Below are 18847 nucleotides of genomic sequence, written 5' to 3'. Positions count from 1 at the left end.
ATCGGGCTCTCTGCTCAGCAGGGAGCCTGCTTCTCTCTCTCTCTCTCTCTCTCTCTCTCTCTGCCTACCTTTCTGTCTACTTGTGATCTCTCTCTGTCAAATAAATAAATAAAATCTTTAAAAAAAAAAAATCACTGTGGGAGACTGGTGGTCCACAGCTAGGAAACTAAGGCTCCAAGTGTGATAGCTTTTAAAGCTTTGTACACTTTTTGTTGTTGATTTATTTCTCTGTATCTTTCCCTCTAGTAATTAGAGCTGAAAGCCTTCTGAGAGGCTGGAGGCTTATTATGGGAGTCAGCAACGGGAAGGGGGTAACTAGGGTAACTGGAGAAGGCCCAGTGAGGACAAAGGCCAGAGGACAGAGTGGTGTAGTGTTGAAAAGTAAGGAATATGGGCGAAGTCCCTGAGGCCTGTACAGGAGAGAGACCAAGGGCTGGTCTGGGTTGGGAAAGGAGGTTAGTGGCTCAGTGTCTAGACAAGATGCCCCCAAGTTGGCCACATTTCAGGTACCTTTTTGAAGTAAGGTTGTAAAATTTGTAAAACAGAACAATAAAAAAACCCTGGGATACTAGGTAAATTTGAATTTCAGATGAACAATTTCTTTCTTTTTTTTTTTTAGATTTTATTTATTTATTTATTTGAGAGAGTAGACAGGGGAGCAGAGAGATTCCCATACTCCCTGCTGAGCATGGGTCCTGATAATGGGCTCGATCTCATGACCCTGAGATCATGACCCAAGCCAACATCAAGAGTCAGATGCCTGGGATGCCTGGGTGGCTCAGTTAGTTAAGCATCTGCCTTTAGCTCTGGTCAGGATCCCAGGATCTTGAGATCAAGCCCTGCATCAGGCTCCCTAAGCAGGGAGCCTACTTCTCTCTCTCCTCCCTGCTGGTTGTCCGTCTCTCTCAAGTAAATAAAAAAAAAATGTTTAGGGGGACTTGGGTGGCTGCCTTTGGCTCTGGTCATGATCTTGGGGTCCTGGGATCGAGCCCTATGTCAGGTTCGTTGCTCAGTGGGGAGCCTTCTTCTCCCTCTGCTGCTCCCCTTGCTTGTGTTCTCTCTCTCCCTGTCAAGTGAAATCTTAATAAAGTAAAATAAAATAAAATCTTTATTTTTATTTTTTTATTATTATTTTAAAAATTTATTTGACAGACAGAGATCACAAGTAGGCAGAGAGGCAGGCAGAGAGAGAGGGGGAAGCAGGCTCCCTGTGGAGCAGAGAGCCCGACATGAGGCTCGATCCCAGGACTCTGGGATCATGACCTGAGCCGAAGGCAGAGGCTTTAACCCTAGGTGTTGGGTCCATGGTCAAAGGAGCGAGACTGATACAAAGCGAAGGTCAAGCAAAGCTTTATTTCGCGCCAAGCATCGAGAATCAAACTGAGCGGCGAGGACCGTCTCTTGCAAAGAGGGGACCCCTCCCAGCCTCACAGAATAACTTTTACAGAGCAAAGGTCATGTGGTTGAGCCTGGCCACACACAGGGGACCAACTAAATCACAATTCACCCTATAGTGGCTATTTTGAACTGGCCTATCACTCTGGTCAGAACTGGTGCCCAAAAGGCACCCAAAAGGCAGGGCCCACATCCTTGGGTGGTTAGGGAGGCGCTCTCCTGACTGGATGTCTCCGCCTGGCTTGACTCATCCTTGGATTCCGGGCTCTGTTCCCTCCCCCTGACCTGACCCGTCCGGGTATGTGGGCTCTGACATCAGGGGCCGGTCAGTCATATTTTCTGCTTTCCCAGACTTGTTTCTAAGTAAGTTCCGGGGGGGGGGGGGCAGGGGCAGTCTGAGTTTACTGCATAAACAACAAAACGGCCCGCTCTGGCTAAGTAGGCCCTTACAGGGCCTATGGTTCTTGATTCATGAATTGCTTAATAAAGCCAATCAGATCTCCAGATTTACTCAGCTGAATTTTTGCTCTGTGACAAACTGTAAGCGCAAGCGGGAGGGCTTTTCTTCCCCGAACACCTGGTGCCGGGGTGCCCAGGAATTTCATTTCTGGGAAATGAAGCCAGGTAGCAACCCGAGAAGGGAGAAAACACGGAGGAAACTAGAACGATAAAAGGACAGGCCTCTGCGGCCTGCTCGTGCTCTGTAGGGCTGCCAAGGCCAGGACCAACCCTCAGCTTCCGGCTCCTTCGTGATAAGCGGAGTCCTGGAGTCTAAACCAGATCGAGGTCTGACCAGGGAACCCACCCGTGGGGCATGCGAGGACAGCAACTCTCTAGAAGCGCCAGTTTTGAGGGAAAAGCTGGAATCCCAGGCCTCACTGCTCGCTCTAGCCCTTTCCACACCCCGCCCAGGGCTGCTGCCTTCCGCTCCACCACTAGAGCTTTGTAGGGCTCCCTAAACCAACTGCTGACCTTCCAGAAGGGGGGCGGGGGCGGGATGAGTGAATCCCTGTCCCTTACCTGGACCCGACTTCTCAGGCCCCCCTTCCCAGGTACAGCAAGGCCTCTGAGAACCTTGACCGCCCCTGCCCCCCCCAGGCTACCCCCTGGGGGGGGCACACCCAGTCGCAGATCAAAGGCCACGGTGGGGTTGTGCCACCTGAGCCAGGAGGACTCCCTGTGGCTCCTCCTTAGGACCAGCAAGAGGGGGGTGGGTTCACCTCAGCACCGCTCAGGGGACCCAGGACAGAGGGTGGGGTTAGGGTTGTTGTTTTTAGTGTATTTACTTGAGAGAGATTTGAGAGAGACAGACAGAGCATGAGCAGGGGGCAGGGGTAGAGGGAGAGAGAGAGAAGCGGACTTCCCGCTGAGCAGGGAACCAGACAGATCCTCGGGTCCCAGGACCCCAGGATCCTAACCTGAGCCCAAGACAGAGGAAGGCAGATGCTAACTGACTGAGCCATCCTGGTGCCCCGGAGAATGGGGCCGGTCTTATGACCTCCTGCAGCCTCTATAGAACAATCCAGAACGGGAGGGCCACTGCTGTGTTACAGAGCGCAAGCGGGAGGGCTTTTCTTCCCCCAACACCTGGTGCCAGGACGCCTGGAATTTGATAAACATTTAAAGAATGAGTAATTTAGCCAGCGCTGACCTTCACGCTGTTACCAGATTTCAGAGTTTCTGTAAAACCTGTTAAAAAACAAAATTCAGGGGCGCCTGGGTGGCTCAGTGGGTTAAGCCGCTGCCTTCGGCTCAGGTCATGATTTCAGGGTCCTGGGATCGAGTCCCGCATCGGGCTCTCTGCTTGGCAGGGAGCCTGCTTCCCTCTCTCTCTCTCTCTCTCTGCCTACCTCTCTATCTACTTGTGATCTCTCTCTATCAAATAAATAAATAAAATCTTAAAAGAAAAAAAACAAAATTCAACTGAGTAAATCTGGAGATCTTATTTGCTTTATTAAGCAATTCATGAACCAAGAACCATACCACCGAGCAAGGAGAGGGGAGCTCTGAGCAGCCACACAGCGGGGAAGGGTTTTGTAGGAAGGAGGGTGGGGCAAAAAGTTCTTGGTAAAAGAAAGGACTGCTCTGGGCAAGGTCACCTTCCCTTGAGGGGCAGGGGGAGGCAGAGGGGTCTTGGCCTGCAGGTGACCTCACCTTCCTCTGGGGGTGTGTGGGGGGGGGGGGTGGAGAGGCCCTTGTGACTAGACAATTCCTGACTTACCAGTTAAGACTCCGTTTCTGGGGGAGGTCAGAACTGTGATGTCGTTAAGTGTGAAGCCCTGGTTTGGGGACTTGGCCCAAGTGCCTCCGTTTGGGCATTAAACAGGCTTAAGCAGAATTTAACAGGGTTAAAGTGCAAAGGATAAAGCTTTAGGCGTTTTGGAAGAGCTCATTTTGATGCGGTTTTGGAATATAGGTGAGGTCCGGTGGGCTGAGGTCCGGAGCCCATGACCAAGAAAGGATTCTTGAGACATCTTTGGTGCAAAATGGTGGTTTATTAAAGCACAGGGACAGGACCCGAGGGCAGAAAGAGCTGCTGCCCTGGGCTGTGAGGGACGCTGATTGTATACTCTGGGGTGGGGGGAGGTAAGGAGAAAAGGGAGGTTTTGAGAAAGGACCTTCATACATTAAAGAAGACTCACAGGACACCAGAGGCCTTGCTGTCGTCAAGTTAAGGTCGTTTCCCCCCTTGTCCGGCACCAGCAATAAGATAGTTGGGAGCTTCCTGGACTAAAGTTACCGTCCTCTTGTCACACATCCTTATCAATGGACTGTAGGGTTAAAAGATACTCAATTTGATTTCCATTTCCTTCTGCCTCAGTGTCCCTCAATTTTACGGAGGGGAGGGGGATGTTGGGCTTCAGGAAACTGAGTTACGAGTCTCTGGAAGTGAGGCGACTGGTAAGAACGCTTCTTCCTTTCTGAGGGAGGCTCAGGTCTTGTAGGGTTGGTAACTGCTTTTCCTTTAGGGAGCCGGGAGTGCCTGAGGAAGGTCACACAAGTCACGTGGCGGGGAGGGTCGGCGGGTGTCAGCTTCAGCTTGTCCGCTGCTTGCCTCTTGTCCCATCCTCCGTGTCACCCAAGACTTCCAGATGGCTTTCCAACTCTCCCTCCCAGCACTGTGTCTTTTAGGTTCTGAGAAGTCAACTCCATTCCCGCACCACCGCCCCGGAGGCAGCGTCAGAGCCCGCAGACGATGCGCCTCCGGCCCTCCGACGCCGGCTGCGAGCCCAGCTCGGCCCGTGCCGCGGGCTGACCGGGTGCAGACCGCAGGGTCCCACCACCCCCCCGTGGGTGCAGGTAATGGCTGCAGCGACTCTCGGCGGGCAGAGAAGCAGTTTCCCTACTAGGATGCCCGTTTGTTAGGAAAGGCCAGAGCCAGGAAGAGCAGGCGGGGGAGACGCAGAGGGTCGATACTGCGGGAAGGAGCAGAGAGCACCGGCCTCCCCAAGTCCCCGTGCGCTCACCAGCCCTGAGGCTCCCCGAACCCCATCCTTCATTACCCAGGCGTGATAGCTTCCTTGGCCACTGGGGATGGGACGATGGGACTGGAGGTCCCAACGCGAGGCTGGTTCCCCGGCAATCAGCCTCCCACTTTAGGCTACCTTGGGGCTTTTGGAAAGTCAAATTTAACAGAACAATAGGCCCTTTATTGCTCTCATCACAAGAATTTTCCAGGTTTTAGGAGTTCTGTGCCAGGAGAAGACCAAATACATCTTCCTTTCCCCCCAATCCATTCCTTCCTTCCTTCCTTCTCTCTTTTCCCTTTCTTCTTTTTTTTTTTTTAAGATTTTATTTATTTATTTGACAGACAGAGATCACAAGCAGGCAGAGAGTCAGGCAGAGAGAGAGGAGGAAACAGGCTCCCCACTGAGCAGGGAGCCCGACGTGGGGCTCGATCCCAAGACCCTGGGACCACGACCCGAGCCGAAGGCAGAGGCTTCAACCCACTGAGCCACCCAGGCGCCCCAACTCTTTTCCCTTTCTTGATTTTATTTATTTCAGAGAGAGAGAGGGGCAGAGGGAAAGGAAGAGGAAGAAGCAGGCTCCCCGCAGAGCAGGGAGCCCGATGGGATCACAACCCGAGCGGAAGGCAGGTGCCTAACCAGCTAAGCTACTCAGGTGCTCTGAATACATATTTCTTATTATAAACCCCAAGATCACACCATGGATATGTTTAAATCTTAAGCCAATAGTCACCTTACACTAAAGGGTAAAGAAATCTAATAAATGAAGCTAAATAGAGAACCAAATGAATCTTCTAAAACAGGTTTCCCGGGGCCTCCTGTACCCCAGGTCTGCCTGCCCTGCACAGTAGGATGACGGCGACTGAGGACGGCTGTCACCATCACTGGCCCCAGAGCTGTCCTCGCCTCCCTCTCCACCCGGAAGCGTCCCCCTCTCCTGCTGTCCTTTGCCCCTGGGCCATGTGCTCAGTCAGGGCCCTCCCTGTCCGCGCACAGTGCAGCAGGTGGAAAGCCCGACCAGGCCGGAGGGAAGGGAGTGAAGATCACCAGCCACTGGCACCGGAACATCCTCCTGCCGTCCTGACCGCAGAGACACCAGAGGTAGAACATCGGGGGCCTGGAGGTGTGGCGGTTCCTAGTAAGAGGCTGGAGATGGGAACACCTGGGGGGCTCAGTTACCGGGTGTCTGCCTTCGGCTCAGGCGATGATCCTGGTGTCACGGGATGGAGCCACACATCGGGCTCCCTGCTTGGCGGGGAGCCAGCTTCTCCCTCTCCAGCTCCCCCAGGCTCGTGTTTCCTCTCGCGCTCTCTCTCTGTCATAAATAAAAATGAAATCTTAAAATTAAAAAGAGAAAAAAGAGGCTGGAGATGGTGCTGGAGAAGTCCCGGGTCAGAAACCAGACGATACGCTCCCATCGTGGCAAGTTTGTATGTGTTTGTGGGGAGGGAGTGAATCATCAAGAGGTCCCCAGAGCCCAGGGAAATGGAGGCTGGGGGTGGGGGACCCTTGCTCTTCCCACATTGCCTGGGGCATCGGTGGGAAAGGTCCTGGTCTTTGGAGGGGTGGCTGCAACTGCCCGTGGGAAAAGGAGAGGGGATCCAGAGGCCAGACCAGGCCCTCGCCCCGGGTCCCAGCTTCTCAGGCCCCACTTACAGGGCTGGGCTGGGCATAGCCCTGCTGCTGGAGCTGCAGGGGGAGATCCCAGGAAGCTTGTCACAGGGGAGGAAAGGCCTGGCACCTTGGGGAGCAGGAGGCTACGGTGGAGGCTGGACTGGATGGTTCCAGATCAGCCATCATGGGGGCGTCCCGGAGACAGGGAGCTACACATGCCGGGCTGCCTCTGGCAGCTCATTCAGGCCACCCCGTCTGCCTTCTCATGTCTGACGGACACCCAGATGGCCGCGTGGAAACCGCCGACGGTGTGGCCTTCTCTGCAGCCACCCTGCGCTGGCCCAGGGTCAGGCCCCCTCCGGCAATCGGACTCCCGCCAGTCCGTGCGCCTCCCCCTGGCCGGCAGCTGTGCAGACCATCCCACGGGCTCCCTTGAAAATCCGCAGTGACTCCCCACCACCTGAAGCATGAAGCCCAGGCTCTCTGGCGACGGTTAGGGTTACCTGATCTTGTCAGTCGTGTCTCCCACCCTGGCTTGGAGGCCCATGGAACACGCACTCGCCAGCATGCAGCACAGTTAGGCCCCTGTACCTTTGTATTGTCGTTCTCTGTATTTGGGAGTTTCTTCCCCTTTCTCCGTCAAACTTCCCCTTGACTTTTCTTTTTTTAAGTAGGCAGGCTCCAGTGTGGAGCCAAGGTGGGGCTTGAACTCATGACCCCGATCAAGGCCTGAGCTGAGATCAAAAGTCAGCTGCTTGGGGCGCCTGGGTGGTTCAGTTGGTTAGGTGTCTGTGTTGGGCTTGGGTCATGATCTCAGGATCCTGGGACTGAGTCCGCATCAGGCTCCCTGCTCGGCGGGAACCTGCTTCTGCCCCTGCCTCTGCCTCCGACTTCCTCTACTTGTGCCATCAAATAAAGGAAATCTTAAAAAAAAAAAAAAAAGATGCTTAACCCACTGAGCCACCCAGGCACCCCAAACTGTCCCTTGACTTTCAAGTTCTAGCTCACCCATCTCTTCTCCACAGTGCCAAGAGCTCCTTTTAATTTTTTTTTTTTTTTTTGCCCAGGTCATGATCCCAGGGTCCTGGGATCAAGTCTCATATTGGGCTCTAGTCTTGCATTGGGATTACTGCTCAGCGGGGAATCTGCTTCTCCTTCTCTTTCTGCACCCCCCACCCTGCTTGTGTGCTCTCTTTCTCCCTCATGCTCTCTCTCAAATAAATCTTTTTTTTTTTTAAAGATTTATGTATTTATTTATTTGACAGAGAGAGGGAGAGATCACAAACAGGCAGAGAGGCAGGCAGAGAGAGGAGGAAGCAGGTTCCCTGCAAGCAGAGAGCCCGATGCGGGGCTCGATCCCAGGACCCTGAGATCATGACCCGAGTGGAAGGCAGAGGCTTTAACCCACTGAGCCACCCAGGCGCCCCTCAAATAAAATCTTAAGAAAAAATTTTTTCTTGTTTAAAAAATTTCTAGGATTGCCTGGATGGCTCAGTGGTTTGAGCCTCTGCCTTCCACTCAGGTCATGGTCTCAGGGTCCTGGGCTCGAGCCTGCATACGGCTTTGCTCAGTGGGGAGCCTGCTTCCTGAACCTCTATCTGCCTGCCTCTCTCCCTACTTGTGATTTGTCAAATGAAGAAATAAAAAATCTTTTTTTTTTTTTAAGATTTTATTTATTTATTTGACAGTGAGAGAGAGAGAGAGAGAGATCACAAGTAGGCAGAGAGGCAGGCAGAGAGAGAGAGAGGGAAGCAGGCTCCCTGCCGAGCAGAGAGCCTGATGCGGGACTCGATCCCCCCAGGCGCCCAAGAAATAAAAAATCTTAAAAAAAAATTTTTTTTCTACACGCAAAGTGGGGCTTGAAGTCACAACCCTGAGATCAAGAGTCACATGCTCTACTGAGCCAGCCGGGGCCCTAAGGCTCCTAACAAACCACACCTTGTCAGTGTCCGCATGGCAGGCCCCCGGCAGATGGTGGTTGAGAGAAAGGCTGACCCGGGAACAGGGGCCAACCTCCATGCCCCTCTCTACTCTGGACCCTCCGCTGGGACCGCAGGTGGAAGAAGCGGGCACAGGACTCAGGAGATGCTGAGAGCGGCCGTGAGCAGCAGGAGGGCCTGGAGGGCCTGGGGCTGGTTTGGAGCTCCTTGTGCCCAGCACTGGGAGTGAAGTCCTTCGGGAGGCAGGACAGAGAGAGTGAGCTCCCCCCCCCGCCCCGCCCGCCTCAGGGCTCACAGTGAGTGTTCCCGCGGGTGCTGGAAAGGGCAGCCCCAGCTCGGTCTTCGCTCACTCCACTGCGAGAGACCGGTGGAGGACATGGGGCACGTCCTCCCAACGGCCGCCTGTGGGCAAGAGGAGCCTGGAGTCAGCAGGGGGCTGGGGCTGGAAGCAGCCTGGGGAGGGAGTCTGGGAGAGAGGAGGCTGACCGATGAGGGAGCAACTAAACCACCCTCAGCAGAGCCCCCCCTTCTCTTCTGGGGCTCAGCGGATGGAAACATTCAGGACTGCCCTGAAAGGAACCTCCCAAGTGAGTCCCATCAAGGAACTGGAGAGCAGCGCAGGGGGGCCCAGTGCTCCCGTTCCTGTCCTGCTCTCCCATTTCCCAACTCCCTCAGCATTTTGCGCTCACCCTGACAGTCAAATGTGGGGCTATCTGCAAGTAAGGGAAGGGGAACACGGGCAGAAAGGTGTGTGGGGCACTGCGACCCCTGCTCTTCAGCATGTTCCCTTTTCCTCATGCCTCAAAGTCTTCTATGAATCGTGTTCTTGGGAGGATCTCAGTGGACTTAAGGCAGGCAGGCAGGGGGCGGGGCCGGGGCAAGTGGTTCAAAGCCACCGGATCAGGGCACCTGGGTGGCTCAGCTTAAGCGTCCAACTCTGTTTCAGCTCAGGTCCTGGAATGGAGTCTGGTACTGGGCTCCGTTCTCAGAGGAGTCTGCTCGGATTCTCCTCCCCCTGGCCTTGTGCTCGCTCTAAAATAAATTGTCCTATTTGTGGGCATGCACCTACCTAGGGAGGGGACTGTGTCATAACCCCAAGGATGGATCACCCAACGTCGTGTCAAGAGGGCAAGTGGACTTTTTAAAGTATGGTTCTGTCTCTACCACTACCTGGTCTTCTCAATCTCTCTTCCATAGGACTAAATCACTTGCCTCACAATCCAGAGGCTAAGAAGCCCAAGTCTTACAGATAGGACCCACAGCCAGGCTGTCTTGACCAAAATTTCCTTCTCAGCGTGCCACACACACCTCCCAACAGTTTAGGGAACCACGTATCTCACTGGCAACTGGTTTGGTTGGTGGTTAGGTTCCTTCCCACAGCACAGGGGTAAAGATACACCGGTGCCAAGGTCCAGAATCGTGCCGAAGATCATTACGCTGGAGCTTCCTATGGGCCAAACAGGCCAGAACATTCTTTTTTTATGGGGTTAATCACCTTTCTGCCAGGTTACTCAGAGGGCAAATTCTTTGCTTCCTGGCTCAAAGTCCTAACTCTACCTACACCCCCACCTCGACTTTAATATACCTACGAATTTAGGGACCCTGAATTCCACAAGAGGTAGGTCATGATACTGTCATAGGGACCACAGCATGTCAATGAGCCCAACCAAAAAAAAGTCCTGACTAGATTTGAGAACAATTTCTTGTTATGATGAACCAGAAATACAAGATTCCACTGAAAACCGAACAGTTGACAGAATATGGTTGGACTTGTAACTTCCAAGGGAAATAAAGAGAGGGCCGAACAAAGCCAATGAATGGAGAAGCCCAGGACCGGGCTGGGATACACACCGGGTTGAGAGCATTGCAGCACGGCATCTCCGACTCCTAGAAGGGATCTGTCATTCCGCCCCTTTCTCTGAGGCGTCTGCCAAACCAAACGGCCATCTCCTCTCTACTGCAGGTGTGCGCCATCCCCACAGTAGCTTAGGACACGACACAAAGCCAAGAGCAAAGTATATAGGCCTCATTTCCGAGTAGGAAGTGCACAGACCCAGCCCAGCACACTTGTCACGTGGTGTCAATGTACACAGAAGTGACTTTAATCAAATCAGGTGTTACCATGTGTAACCTGTTATGTGGCCCTGTGGCTAAGTCAGTGTCCCTAATTTACTACACTGATGTATCCATGTGGCAGAATTCATTTCTGAGCTGCACATTTTCTAAATACTTCTAAGAGGCTATTAAAGGTCATGTAGAACAGAACCTAAGCATCAGGAAGGTACACTGATGGGCTTTTTCTGGGGCTTTTTTCACGGGGACACAGAGATGAGAAGAGGGTGTTCTAGCCACAAGTCCGCCACATCCATGTTCAAAGAGAAGTCAGAGAGATGGGGGGAAAAAACCCCAAACACAACAAAACCAAACCCACGTCAGAGGAAAAAAGGGTTTCATACAACACAGTATCAAAAAAGTAAAAGAACACACTAAATGCACAAACTGGTGGCACGTTAAGTCCGTGGCCTATCGTGACAGGTCCTTCCAGCATCATTCAGGGTTCTTCTCCATCTGTTATCTCAAGGGTATTTACAGATGTGGTGACTTTTGAACAAGAGTCTCTCACAGGAGGGCAGGCAGGTTTCAATCATTAGTTTCTGGATCTGTTTGTGCCATGTAGGCATCCAACTCGGCATCCAGGTGTCCTTTTGTTTTCGACATGTACGCATCCAACTGGTTGTCCAGCTGCTCCTTGGTCAGTACAGGGCGAGTGAGGGCACCTCTCCCTCGTCCACGGCCTCGGCCTCGACCTCCAAAGCCCCCTCTTCCCCGACCTATCATCCCCCGACCTGGCCCAAGGGGAAAAAAAAGGAAACAGTTACAAGTAGGTTTAATGGGTGTTATGGCAAATGCCCCTCAGAGCAGCGGGGCCTAGCTGAGAAAGGCTGAAAGGGCAGGGCAAAGAGAAATCTGGAAAAACAGGAAACACACTGGGTAGAAAGCAACACATGGAAAGCACACATAATGAATCCCTGTTTCCATGCTTATCTCTCAATGCTATTTAAAGACTTTATTCTGTTGACAAAGAGAAAGAATCTCAACCTCTCCTTAAAAAAATTATCTCAAGTTTGAGACCCATGTAAGTTCATAATTAAAATACATTATAGGTAACCCCACTTAGTAAGACAGGAAGCACCAAGGGCACAGAGAAACAGGGATTAGGGCTAGACAGTTTCTCAAGTGAGCCTTATTAAACATATTTCTGGAAAATTAGCTCATCTCTCCTCAAACTTACTAACCCTAACGAGCTGATCCCATGTCGGGAGACCGAGAAGTTATTCTGACACGGGAACAAAGTGAGAAGACGGGCAATGTATGTAGCATCCCAGCCAATTCTAGCTCAGATTCCAGCCACCTTATAATTATGGTTATCTGAGAGGTAGTTTTAATGCACTTAAGAAAACATACGCAGCTTTCTGAAAAGCTACTTTAGACTCCCCCAGCCCTGTGATGTGCTCTCAGAAATGAAGTCAACATAATTTGGAAATGTGCTATTTCATCCTGAAACCCAAACTAGCTTGTTCTTTACTCATTAAGCCAACAATGAGTAATGGGAGAGAAGAAAACAAGTCCTTGGCTTTATTAAAATTTCCTTTCTTAACAGTTATTATCCTTTGGCAACTTCAAGGTCATAAATTATGGAAGACCCACCACACAATACGAAGGCACCAAAGCAGATATACACAGGGGCCACAGGAACAGATTTTCTACCCCCCTGCACAGGTGTTGCTGAGAGTTTTCCAGTAAGCTCTAAAATCAGAAAACCCCCCCGTTTGGATTAATGATAGCAACACCATTAAATTCATTTCCATCTGAGTCATAAGGTCACAAGACAAGTATCATTAAGCCTCAAAGGTAACATTATTAACAAGAGTCAGTCAGTTAACTGACATGGTATCTTCTTGCTTTCTACTTTGATTAAAAAAAAAAAAGGGCGCCTGGATGGCTCAGGGTGCAGGGACAGAGCCCCATATCGGGCTCTCCGCTCAGCGGGGAGGGAGCCTGCTTGTCTCTCTCTGGCTCCCCTTAAAATCTAAAATCTGGCTCCCTAAAATCTTAAAAAAAAAAAAAAAAAAAGTCATCTCTGATTTCCCGTAGGTGCAAACTTTACCTTGACTTTAACTTGGCTTCAAAGTCAATATCCAGCTCCAATCTCATCACCCTTTTTAACTTAGCTTCATTTCTATACATCTCCCTCTTCTTTATTTTTAGACCCAAAATGGGGTTTTGAGATAAGGACGGGGTGTGTGGTGGTGGGGCAGGGACACAGAAAGGTAAAGCTCAAAGTGACCATCCTGTCATTTTAACAATACGATTTAAATTACAAGAACCTGGAAAAGAGCCTGGCTCTGACAGGTACCTGACTGGCGTTTAGACAACCGTGACAGACTTTTCGCACTACCAGCATGTGGATTTAGAAAATAGGCCAGTTTCAAAAAACGAAACAAGACAAACAAACAAGCCTGCCTGTGACTTGAAGCTGTGCAGAAAAGGCGGCTCTGAGTTTTGAAGGGAGAGAAGTAAGGGCGAGCTATTCTCTGAAGTTGGTAGCTGACTAACCTCTACCACCGATTCCGCCACGACCCATAGCTCCACGCCCTAGGCCCCCTCTCCCAGGACCTCCACGACCTCGAACACCACCTCTTCTTAAGCCCATTCGGGGAGCTACGGCTCGTCCACCTCGGAGCAGGTTTTGACCTTGGAGAGGAGGCATACAATGTATATGCAGGTAAATCCAAGAGAGACAAAGCAGACTCTAACCAAAGGAAGGCGGTGAGGGTTAAATGAGAGTTAATTCAGTTAATTTTTAGGTTGGGTGGGGCAAGCTGTACACCCAGTGAGAACAGATCAAACTGCTCTTTATTCTATCAATTCAACGAGTCTGACCACAAACCCATTTTTGAAAGAAGCTGGGAGTTAATTAGTAAGTACACACAATAGATATCTACTGAATAATCAGGTAAGTGCCTAGCATTACAGTAGATTTAAAAATAAATGATACGATTCCTGCTCTCAATACATTCTTACAAGGGACAACAACAACACAGGGAACAGGTGAACAGTGCCCAAAACGTAACACGTAGCTATGGGTCAATCTGTCCTCTCTTTTCCAAATTTAACAGTGTGTTTCACTAGCACAGAGATGGTTAGTTAAGATACAGGCCAAGGGAGCCAATACTTCTTAGATCTAACTTATTTCTAGAACTTGCATGTGCTTCGATTCAAGCAGCAGCAGGGTGTTTAGACGGAATGGAGATGACATGAATTACCTGTCATTACGCAGGTCATAGCCTCTCACCATTGCACATTATCAGAAAGGGAATGGTATCGAGAAAAGACATGCAGCACTATTAAAAATATGTGATTTCAAAAGTTATTAATTATATTAATACAAATTCAGGCTTCAAGATGTTAAAACAAATGTGTCCATAGCAGCCCAAGAGAAAAGGGAGGGGTAGGCCCGGTAATTATCAGGTACACAGCACTGACCTCGGAGCGACATCCCGCCCCTAAGCAGGGTTCTGGTGGCACGTCCCCCACGTAGTCCTCCTCGGGGTAAGCCTCTCTGGATTATGGGTAGGCCTCGTCCTCCGATTGCTCCCCTGGCCAGGGTCCCTATGGGTCGGCCTAACCGTGCCTGGATGTTACTCTTACCCAGGCGCTGCTTTAAGCTCTTCTGGAAAAAAAGGTGTTGGGGGATTGAGATCAAAAAAGCATTCCAGTAGGATTCAGCAACCCAAAGTGCAGAGAAAAAGCAAGTAGGATGGCTGTGTGCAGGGAGATTAACCTGCCGTAGATGTCACAAGGACCCTAAACGAGAAACTAGCCTTTGCCTCAGGACATCATATAAGGGAAGAATTCTGACCCAGAGCCTTTATGAAAGCTGAATTATGGTCCCGTGACACTGGCACCAGCACAAATTACCTCACTAGTTTGGCAGAAGCCATACATCACTCCTTGGAACGTAAGTTTTAGTAAGGGCTCCACAGTTCCAACCCTGGATTCTGCTGGTTTTGTACCACAGGTTGACAACGATACGACTTGATTCATACTTGCCCAAGGACTACCACTGTCTTCAAAGGCTTACTCAAACACCATAGAAGTTCATCACACTCTGGGAAATATTTTAAATTTTAAGTTCATCTGAATTCTTGTCAGTTAAAAACAAGATTTTTCAGTCAAAGAGGCCAGTGTGTTCCATTTTTCCTCTGAGAATCTATCTCCAGACGGTCCACTTTTTACCTTAAGATGTAAACACAAGAAAGTCAAACCTCCTTTCCTTACATTTCTTAAATCACTATTAATTCCATGTCTTCCCTTGCAAACAGCTCCAGTAAGCCAGTACTGTATACTTTAATTCAAAATACTCAAATGTTCTCCAGAGAGAAAGCTACCTTGCATTAGAATTAAGACAGGTAACCTATACTCACAAAACTCAGAGCCGTATTAGAGAACAAGGACACACCACTAATGGAGATTTCCAATAATCTGTCCCTCAAAGAGACCACATCTCGGTGAATTAAATTCCTTCAAAGGAAAAGATGACTGTGGAGCCTTGGACACAATCGAGGCCCCAGCAAACCCGTTTTCCTATAAAGCCATCAGTCAGGGTGAGTGAAAATAAATTCTGTGTATCCTCAGGGTTGACCCGTCAATGACTTACCAATGACTCTTTTTTCCCCCAACCACAAGCTGTGAATTATTATTATTAGCTTTCCAGCATAACCTAATAAACTGGTTCTAATCAGAGTGACGGGCTCTGAACATTACGCACCCAAGCATAACCAACCTTAAGAGTCTGTCCCATCACTCCCGACAGCACACAATTAGGAAGTCAGGACATCATTCTACAAATCCCTTCTGTTCGATGATCCTGAATATGTATATTCTCCCCAAACCCGTGCTTCAGCAGATAATGCACGGTGCTTAGAAGATCTCCCTTCCTCTCCCCTTCTGGCCGCCAATCGTAGTCTCTAACAGAGTTGGTAAACTTGTAAGATGTTATTATACTACCTAGTTTTCACTCCAGAGCCGTACTGTATGCTAAGGTAGCCACAAGCCACACGTGGCTATTTAAGTTACAAGTTAATAAAATTTAAAAAGCTCCTCAATTATACTAGCCACATTCTGAGTGCTCAACAGTCACACCTGGCTAGTGGCTACCGTATTTGGAGGGCAGATACACAGTGTTCCCTTCACTGTGGAAAGTTCTACCAGACAGCTCTGCTCCAGAGGCTACTTTCTGCCCAGCCTGTATTTAAAGCTTCTTCTAGAAAGATCCTTTGGAATGATGTGTCAGAGACTTATCTTTAGCAGTTTATAATAGCTACTCTTGGAAAACGATGGGGCCCTTTTTACTGCTTTCCTCAAACAGGGACAAATACAGGAACTCCAAGGCTTAAGGCAGCTGAAGCAGAAGGCCTTGTTTATTTTTGGTCAGCGAGCCCAACGGTTTGGGGCGGGGTGCGAGGGTGTTCTATTTAACTGTGAGTTTAGGCACAGCCATGCAGTGCTACCGGCCCAAGTCCTTACAGTCGCATGGCATCGCCCTCCAGACGCCCAGCCACAGCTTGGACATATCCTTCCACAGCCACTGTCCGGACTTGCATATAAAGTCTATGAATAATAAAGAGCAGGTTTTATTTCAGATCTGAATAAGGATTATCTCTTACTGGAAGCCTGAAAGAAAACCCACCAATTCTTAAATTAATTATTCAATGCTCTCCCTCTCTTTTACTGACAAAACTCAGGTGCTGTGGAGATGAAGGTCACCCTACAATTTCTGTATTTTAGCATTACAAATCTTTTGGCTTAGGCTGTTCAGACTTCCTGTGCTAGGGGGAGAAAGAACAAAATTATTTCCCTCATTTGTAAGTCATTTAACACGGAATAAGTAAAAGGATTTTTCTGAACGTCATCTAGAAGAGAAACCAAAATTTCTCTGTGGTAAAATCCAGTGAATCTACTTTAAGGGCAAAGGATCAGGAAAAAAAAAAGGGATGAATACTCATTGGTAACAGAACAGACCACACTTGATGGCAAACTACCTAAAAGAGAAAAACAACAAAAAGTTACTTATTGGTACCTGACAAACTGGGAATTCTCTGAACTTCTCTTTCCTCCAGAGAAGTTTCTGCTTTTGCCCTGAGCCACTTGCAATCATCCTTCACGTCCTGACAGCCTCAGTGGACTGCCTGACAGAGATCACCAGCTGCTTCTGGAGCATTAAGACCCGTCCTCTCACCTGCTTAAGTTTTAATGCTGCCTGGACAGAGGGTCTATTCTCCATCTGCTGGGCCAGTCTTCTGTTTCTGGCACTGGCTAGCTGCTGTTGTTGCTGCATCGAAGCCCGAATGTTCACTGGCATCGGCTGTTTGTTCTTCAGCATATTAGTAAAGCTTCAAGGTCGAACAGAATGGATGTTTAAATAAAAGCTTTATTACAAAACATTTATTGGCATTTTCATGGCTTGCTAGACCAGGAGCTCCAGATCCCACGAGCGTTAGGTAAAGTGGTACACTTAGATCAAGGCTGAAGCGGGTTTAAGACTCCTCTGCTTCCACAAACTTGCAAGAATCAGAAACTCAGAAACGCAGCTAAGCGCAGCACATTCAATCAAAGTGGTACAAGGGCTCAGGTAACGGCTCTGAGAGGCGGAAGGTGTGGAAAACACGCAGTAAGCACAAATGACGCAACAAAGGACAGAGTGGAGTGTCCGAGACAGACAAAGAAAAGCCAAAATCTTGGGGGACCCGGAGGGCGCGCTGCAAGGGCAAACGGGAAGGGCCTAGAGCACCTCAGAGCCCGTGCGGAGCACACCCGCATGGACTGCAGGAGTGACTCGTCTCCGTCCGTGCGCGACCTGCGAACACGGAGACTCGCTACTTCGTGCCCCGGGATACGCAGCGCGGCCGCCTCAGAAAGGGCGAAACCCCAGTACTCCGCGGCCGCCCGCCACCAGCCAGGTGAAACCCGCGGTCAAGGCTCTCCAGGGCTCCGGGACAGAAGCCGACTTAAGCACCTTTTCTTCCTTCCAAATGGTCCCTTTTCCTAATGCCAAGCGATTGCTTTGGAGAAAATCGGATTATTTTGGCCCCTTAACAGCTGTGAAGACACCCCTGCTATGCCCGTCAAGGAAGCTCAAGGGCACGGGCAGCGGGGACGCGTCACTGCGAAGGGAGGGACACAGAAACGACTAAAAGCAGAACGGACAGGAGGAGACATGGAGCGAAGCAAGTGCCTCTTACAAGGCCCAAGAACGGCACTCCAGGGCCTTCGGACATGTCCACGGCTCGCTGCCCGCCTCTTACAGGCCCGGCGGCGCCGCGGGCCTCGGACGGGGCAGCGAGCCTGCCGCAGCCGAGGGGCCGGCGCCAACGTGCACACACGTGAGGGAGGGAGGGAGCGAGGAGGCTCTCAGACACGCCACCAGGGAAGCCCCGCGCAGCGCGGCACAACCCTCTACCGACAGGGGTTCGAACCACCGCCCAGGGCGCTCCGCGCGCCCCACAGCGGCGCCTAGAACAGAGGTCTGTAGCCTTCTGTTGGCATTAGCTTAGAACCGGAGTGTGGGCACTGGACCCCAGGGCCAAGTTAAGGACCGTTTTCTTAGGAACGAGCTGAGCTGCTGTTGGCTGCCTCACCGCTCATTTAGAGACATCTTGGTGGTGCTCTTTAGCACGACTTTCGGCGCCGACTGAGCAGCCATCTTCAAGTCCCGCGGATCTGCAGGGGACAATAGGCAGAGCCGCCATCAGAGCAAGCGCCGCCGCCGCCGCCGGCGTCCACGACCCGGCCCGGCCAGCGGGGGCCGCCGGAGGGCCCACCGGGCCGGCGTCTCGGGGCGCACACTCACGGGCGGCTCCGACGCCGCAGGCCCCGCACGGCGGCCCCACACCCGGCCGGACGGAGCCCGACGCGGGCTTCCTCCCAGCGCCCGCCCGCGCCCCCCAACCGTGAGCCCGTCCCCGCGGGGAGGCCCGACCCCGGCGGGATGCGGGCCGGCCCCGGGCGGAGGGAAGACGCCCCCACCCCCCGCCCGCGCCGCCGGCTCCGCCCCCGCGCCCGCCGCGCCACCGAAACGCACCGAAGGAAACGGACGCCAGTGCGCCTCCCGGGGCTGCCACCACGGCTGCGGCGCGCGGGCCGGGGCCCGGCGGAACCTGACTCGACTTGGGGGGCGGTTGGTCAGAGGTGTAAGCGCTAGGCTGCTAGGTTAGCTCGCTGCCGCCGGCCGGCTGTCTGGTCGGCCGGTCCGCCTGCTCGCCCGGCCTGCCCTTTCCTGCCTTGCGTCGCTGCCACCACGGCCGCCGCCTCCGACTCCTCCCGCTCGGGGCCCAAAACAAAATGGCCGCCACGCCCAGAGCCGAGTGG

The 18847-nt window shown here is 51.5% G+C and overlaps 2 protein-coding genes and 1 long non-coding RNA gene across 14 annotated transcripts; 2 read left to right on the top strand and 1 right to left on the bottom strand.

Annotated features, from left to right (window-relative positions):
• The first annotated feature begins 1375 nt into the window (after positions 1-1375).
• Positions 1376-7191, top strand: LOC123927745. 7 transcript variants are annotated; one of them, XR_006815529.1, is made up of 4 exons: positions 1376-1693; positions 4528-4695; positions 5401-5517; positions 5666-6415. XR_006815529.1 is itself a non-coding variant. In XM_045982557.1 (4 exons), the coding sequence occupies exons 1-4, from the start codon at positions 1696-1698 to the stop codon at positions 6315-6317; spliced, it is 936 nt and encodes a 311-aa protein (XP_045838513.1). In that variant the 5' UTR covers positions 1376-1695; the 3' UTR covers positions 6318-6415. The 7 variants fall into 7 exon arrangements, 2 of the variants coding, with proteins under 2 accessions (XP_045838513.1, XP_045838512.1); XR_006815531.1 differs by having other exon boundaries at positions 4513-4695; XR_006815530.1 differs by having other exon boundaries at positions 1376-1758.
• A 1233-nt stretch (positions 7192-8424) lies between these two features.
• On the top strand, positions 8425-10837 carry LOC123927749. Its single transcript, XR_006815533.1, has 2 exons — positions 8425-8712; positions 9363-10837. It is a non-coding gene; the product is annotated as an uncharacterized LOC123927749 (long non-coding RNA).
• LOC123927747 (chromatin target of PRMT1) lies at positions 10101-18812 on the bottom strand. 6 transcript variants are annotated; one of them, XM_045982558.1, is made up of 7 exons: positions 18561-18808; positions 18118-18199; positions 16719-16872; positions 16007-16090; positions 13964-14150; positions 13034-13171; positions 10101-11262 (listed from the first exon to the last, which is right to left on the bottom strand). In XM_045982558.1, exons 2-7 carry the CDS (start codon positions 18180-18182, stop codon positions 11057-11059), a joined length of 834 nt encoding a protein of 277 aa, XP_045838514.1. In that variant the 5' UTR covers positions 18183-18199; positions 18561-18808; the 3' UTR covers positions 10101-11056. The 6 variants fall into 6 exon arrangements, with proteins under 6 accessions (XP_045838514.1, XP_045838517.1, XP_045838515.1 ...); XM_045982563.1 differs by lacking the exon at positions 10101-11262 and adding an exon at positions 13744-13821 and having other exon boundaries at positions 13047-13171; positions 18561-18702; XM_045982561.1 differs by lacking the exon at positions 13034-13171 and having other exon boundaries at positions 18561-18812.
• Positions 18813-18847: the final 35 nt, after the last annotated feature.

The sequence above is a fragment of the Meles meles genome, chromosome 17, assembly GCF_922984935.1.
Source record: "Meles meles chromosome 17, mMelMel3.1 paternal haplotype, whole genome shotgun sequence".
NCBI classification, from domain to species: Eukaryota; Metazoa; Chordata; class Mammalia; order Carnivora; family Mustelidae; genus Meles; species Meles meles.
The sequence above is the reverse complement of the archived record's forward strand: the minus strand, read 5'-3'. Positions and strand labels throughout refer to the sequence as shown.

What these genes read in the sequence shown, in the direction of transcription:
- LOC123927745 (XM_045982556.1), top strand. Translation starts at nt 4,488, where the DNA reads ATGGCTTTCCAACTCTCCCTCCCAGCACTGTGTCTTTTAGGTTCTGAG. An exon ending in CCACCCCCCCGTGGGTGCAG is followed by an intron (nt 4,696 to 5,400) that starts GTAATGGCTGCA and finishes TATTTATTTCAG; the next exon opens with AGAGAGAGAGGGGCAGAGGG. An exon ending in TAACCAGCTAAGCTACTCAG is followed by an intron (nt 5,518 to 5,691) that starts GTGCTCTGAATA and finishes CCTGTACCCCAG; the next exon opens with GTCTGCCTGCCCTGCACAGT.
- LOC123927747 (XM_045982558.1), bottom strand. Translation starts at nt 18,182, where the DNA reads ATGGCTGCTCAGTCGGCGCCGAAAGTCGTGCTAAAGAGCACCACCAAG. An exon ending in AAGATGTCTCTAAATGAGCG is followed by an intron (nt 16,873 to 18,117) that starts GTGAGGCAGCCA and finishes TCGACCTTGAAG; the next exon opens with CTTTACTAATATGCTGAAGA. An exon ending in CAGCATTAAAACTTAAGCAG is followed by an intron (nt 16,091 to 16,718) that starts GTGAGAGGACGG and finishes TATTATTCATAG; the next exon opens with ACTTTATATGCAAGTCCGGA.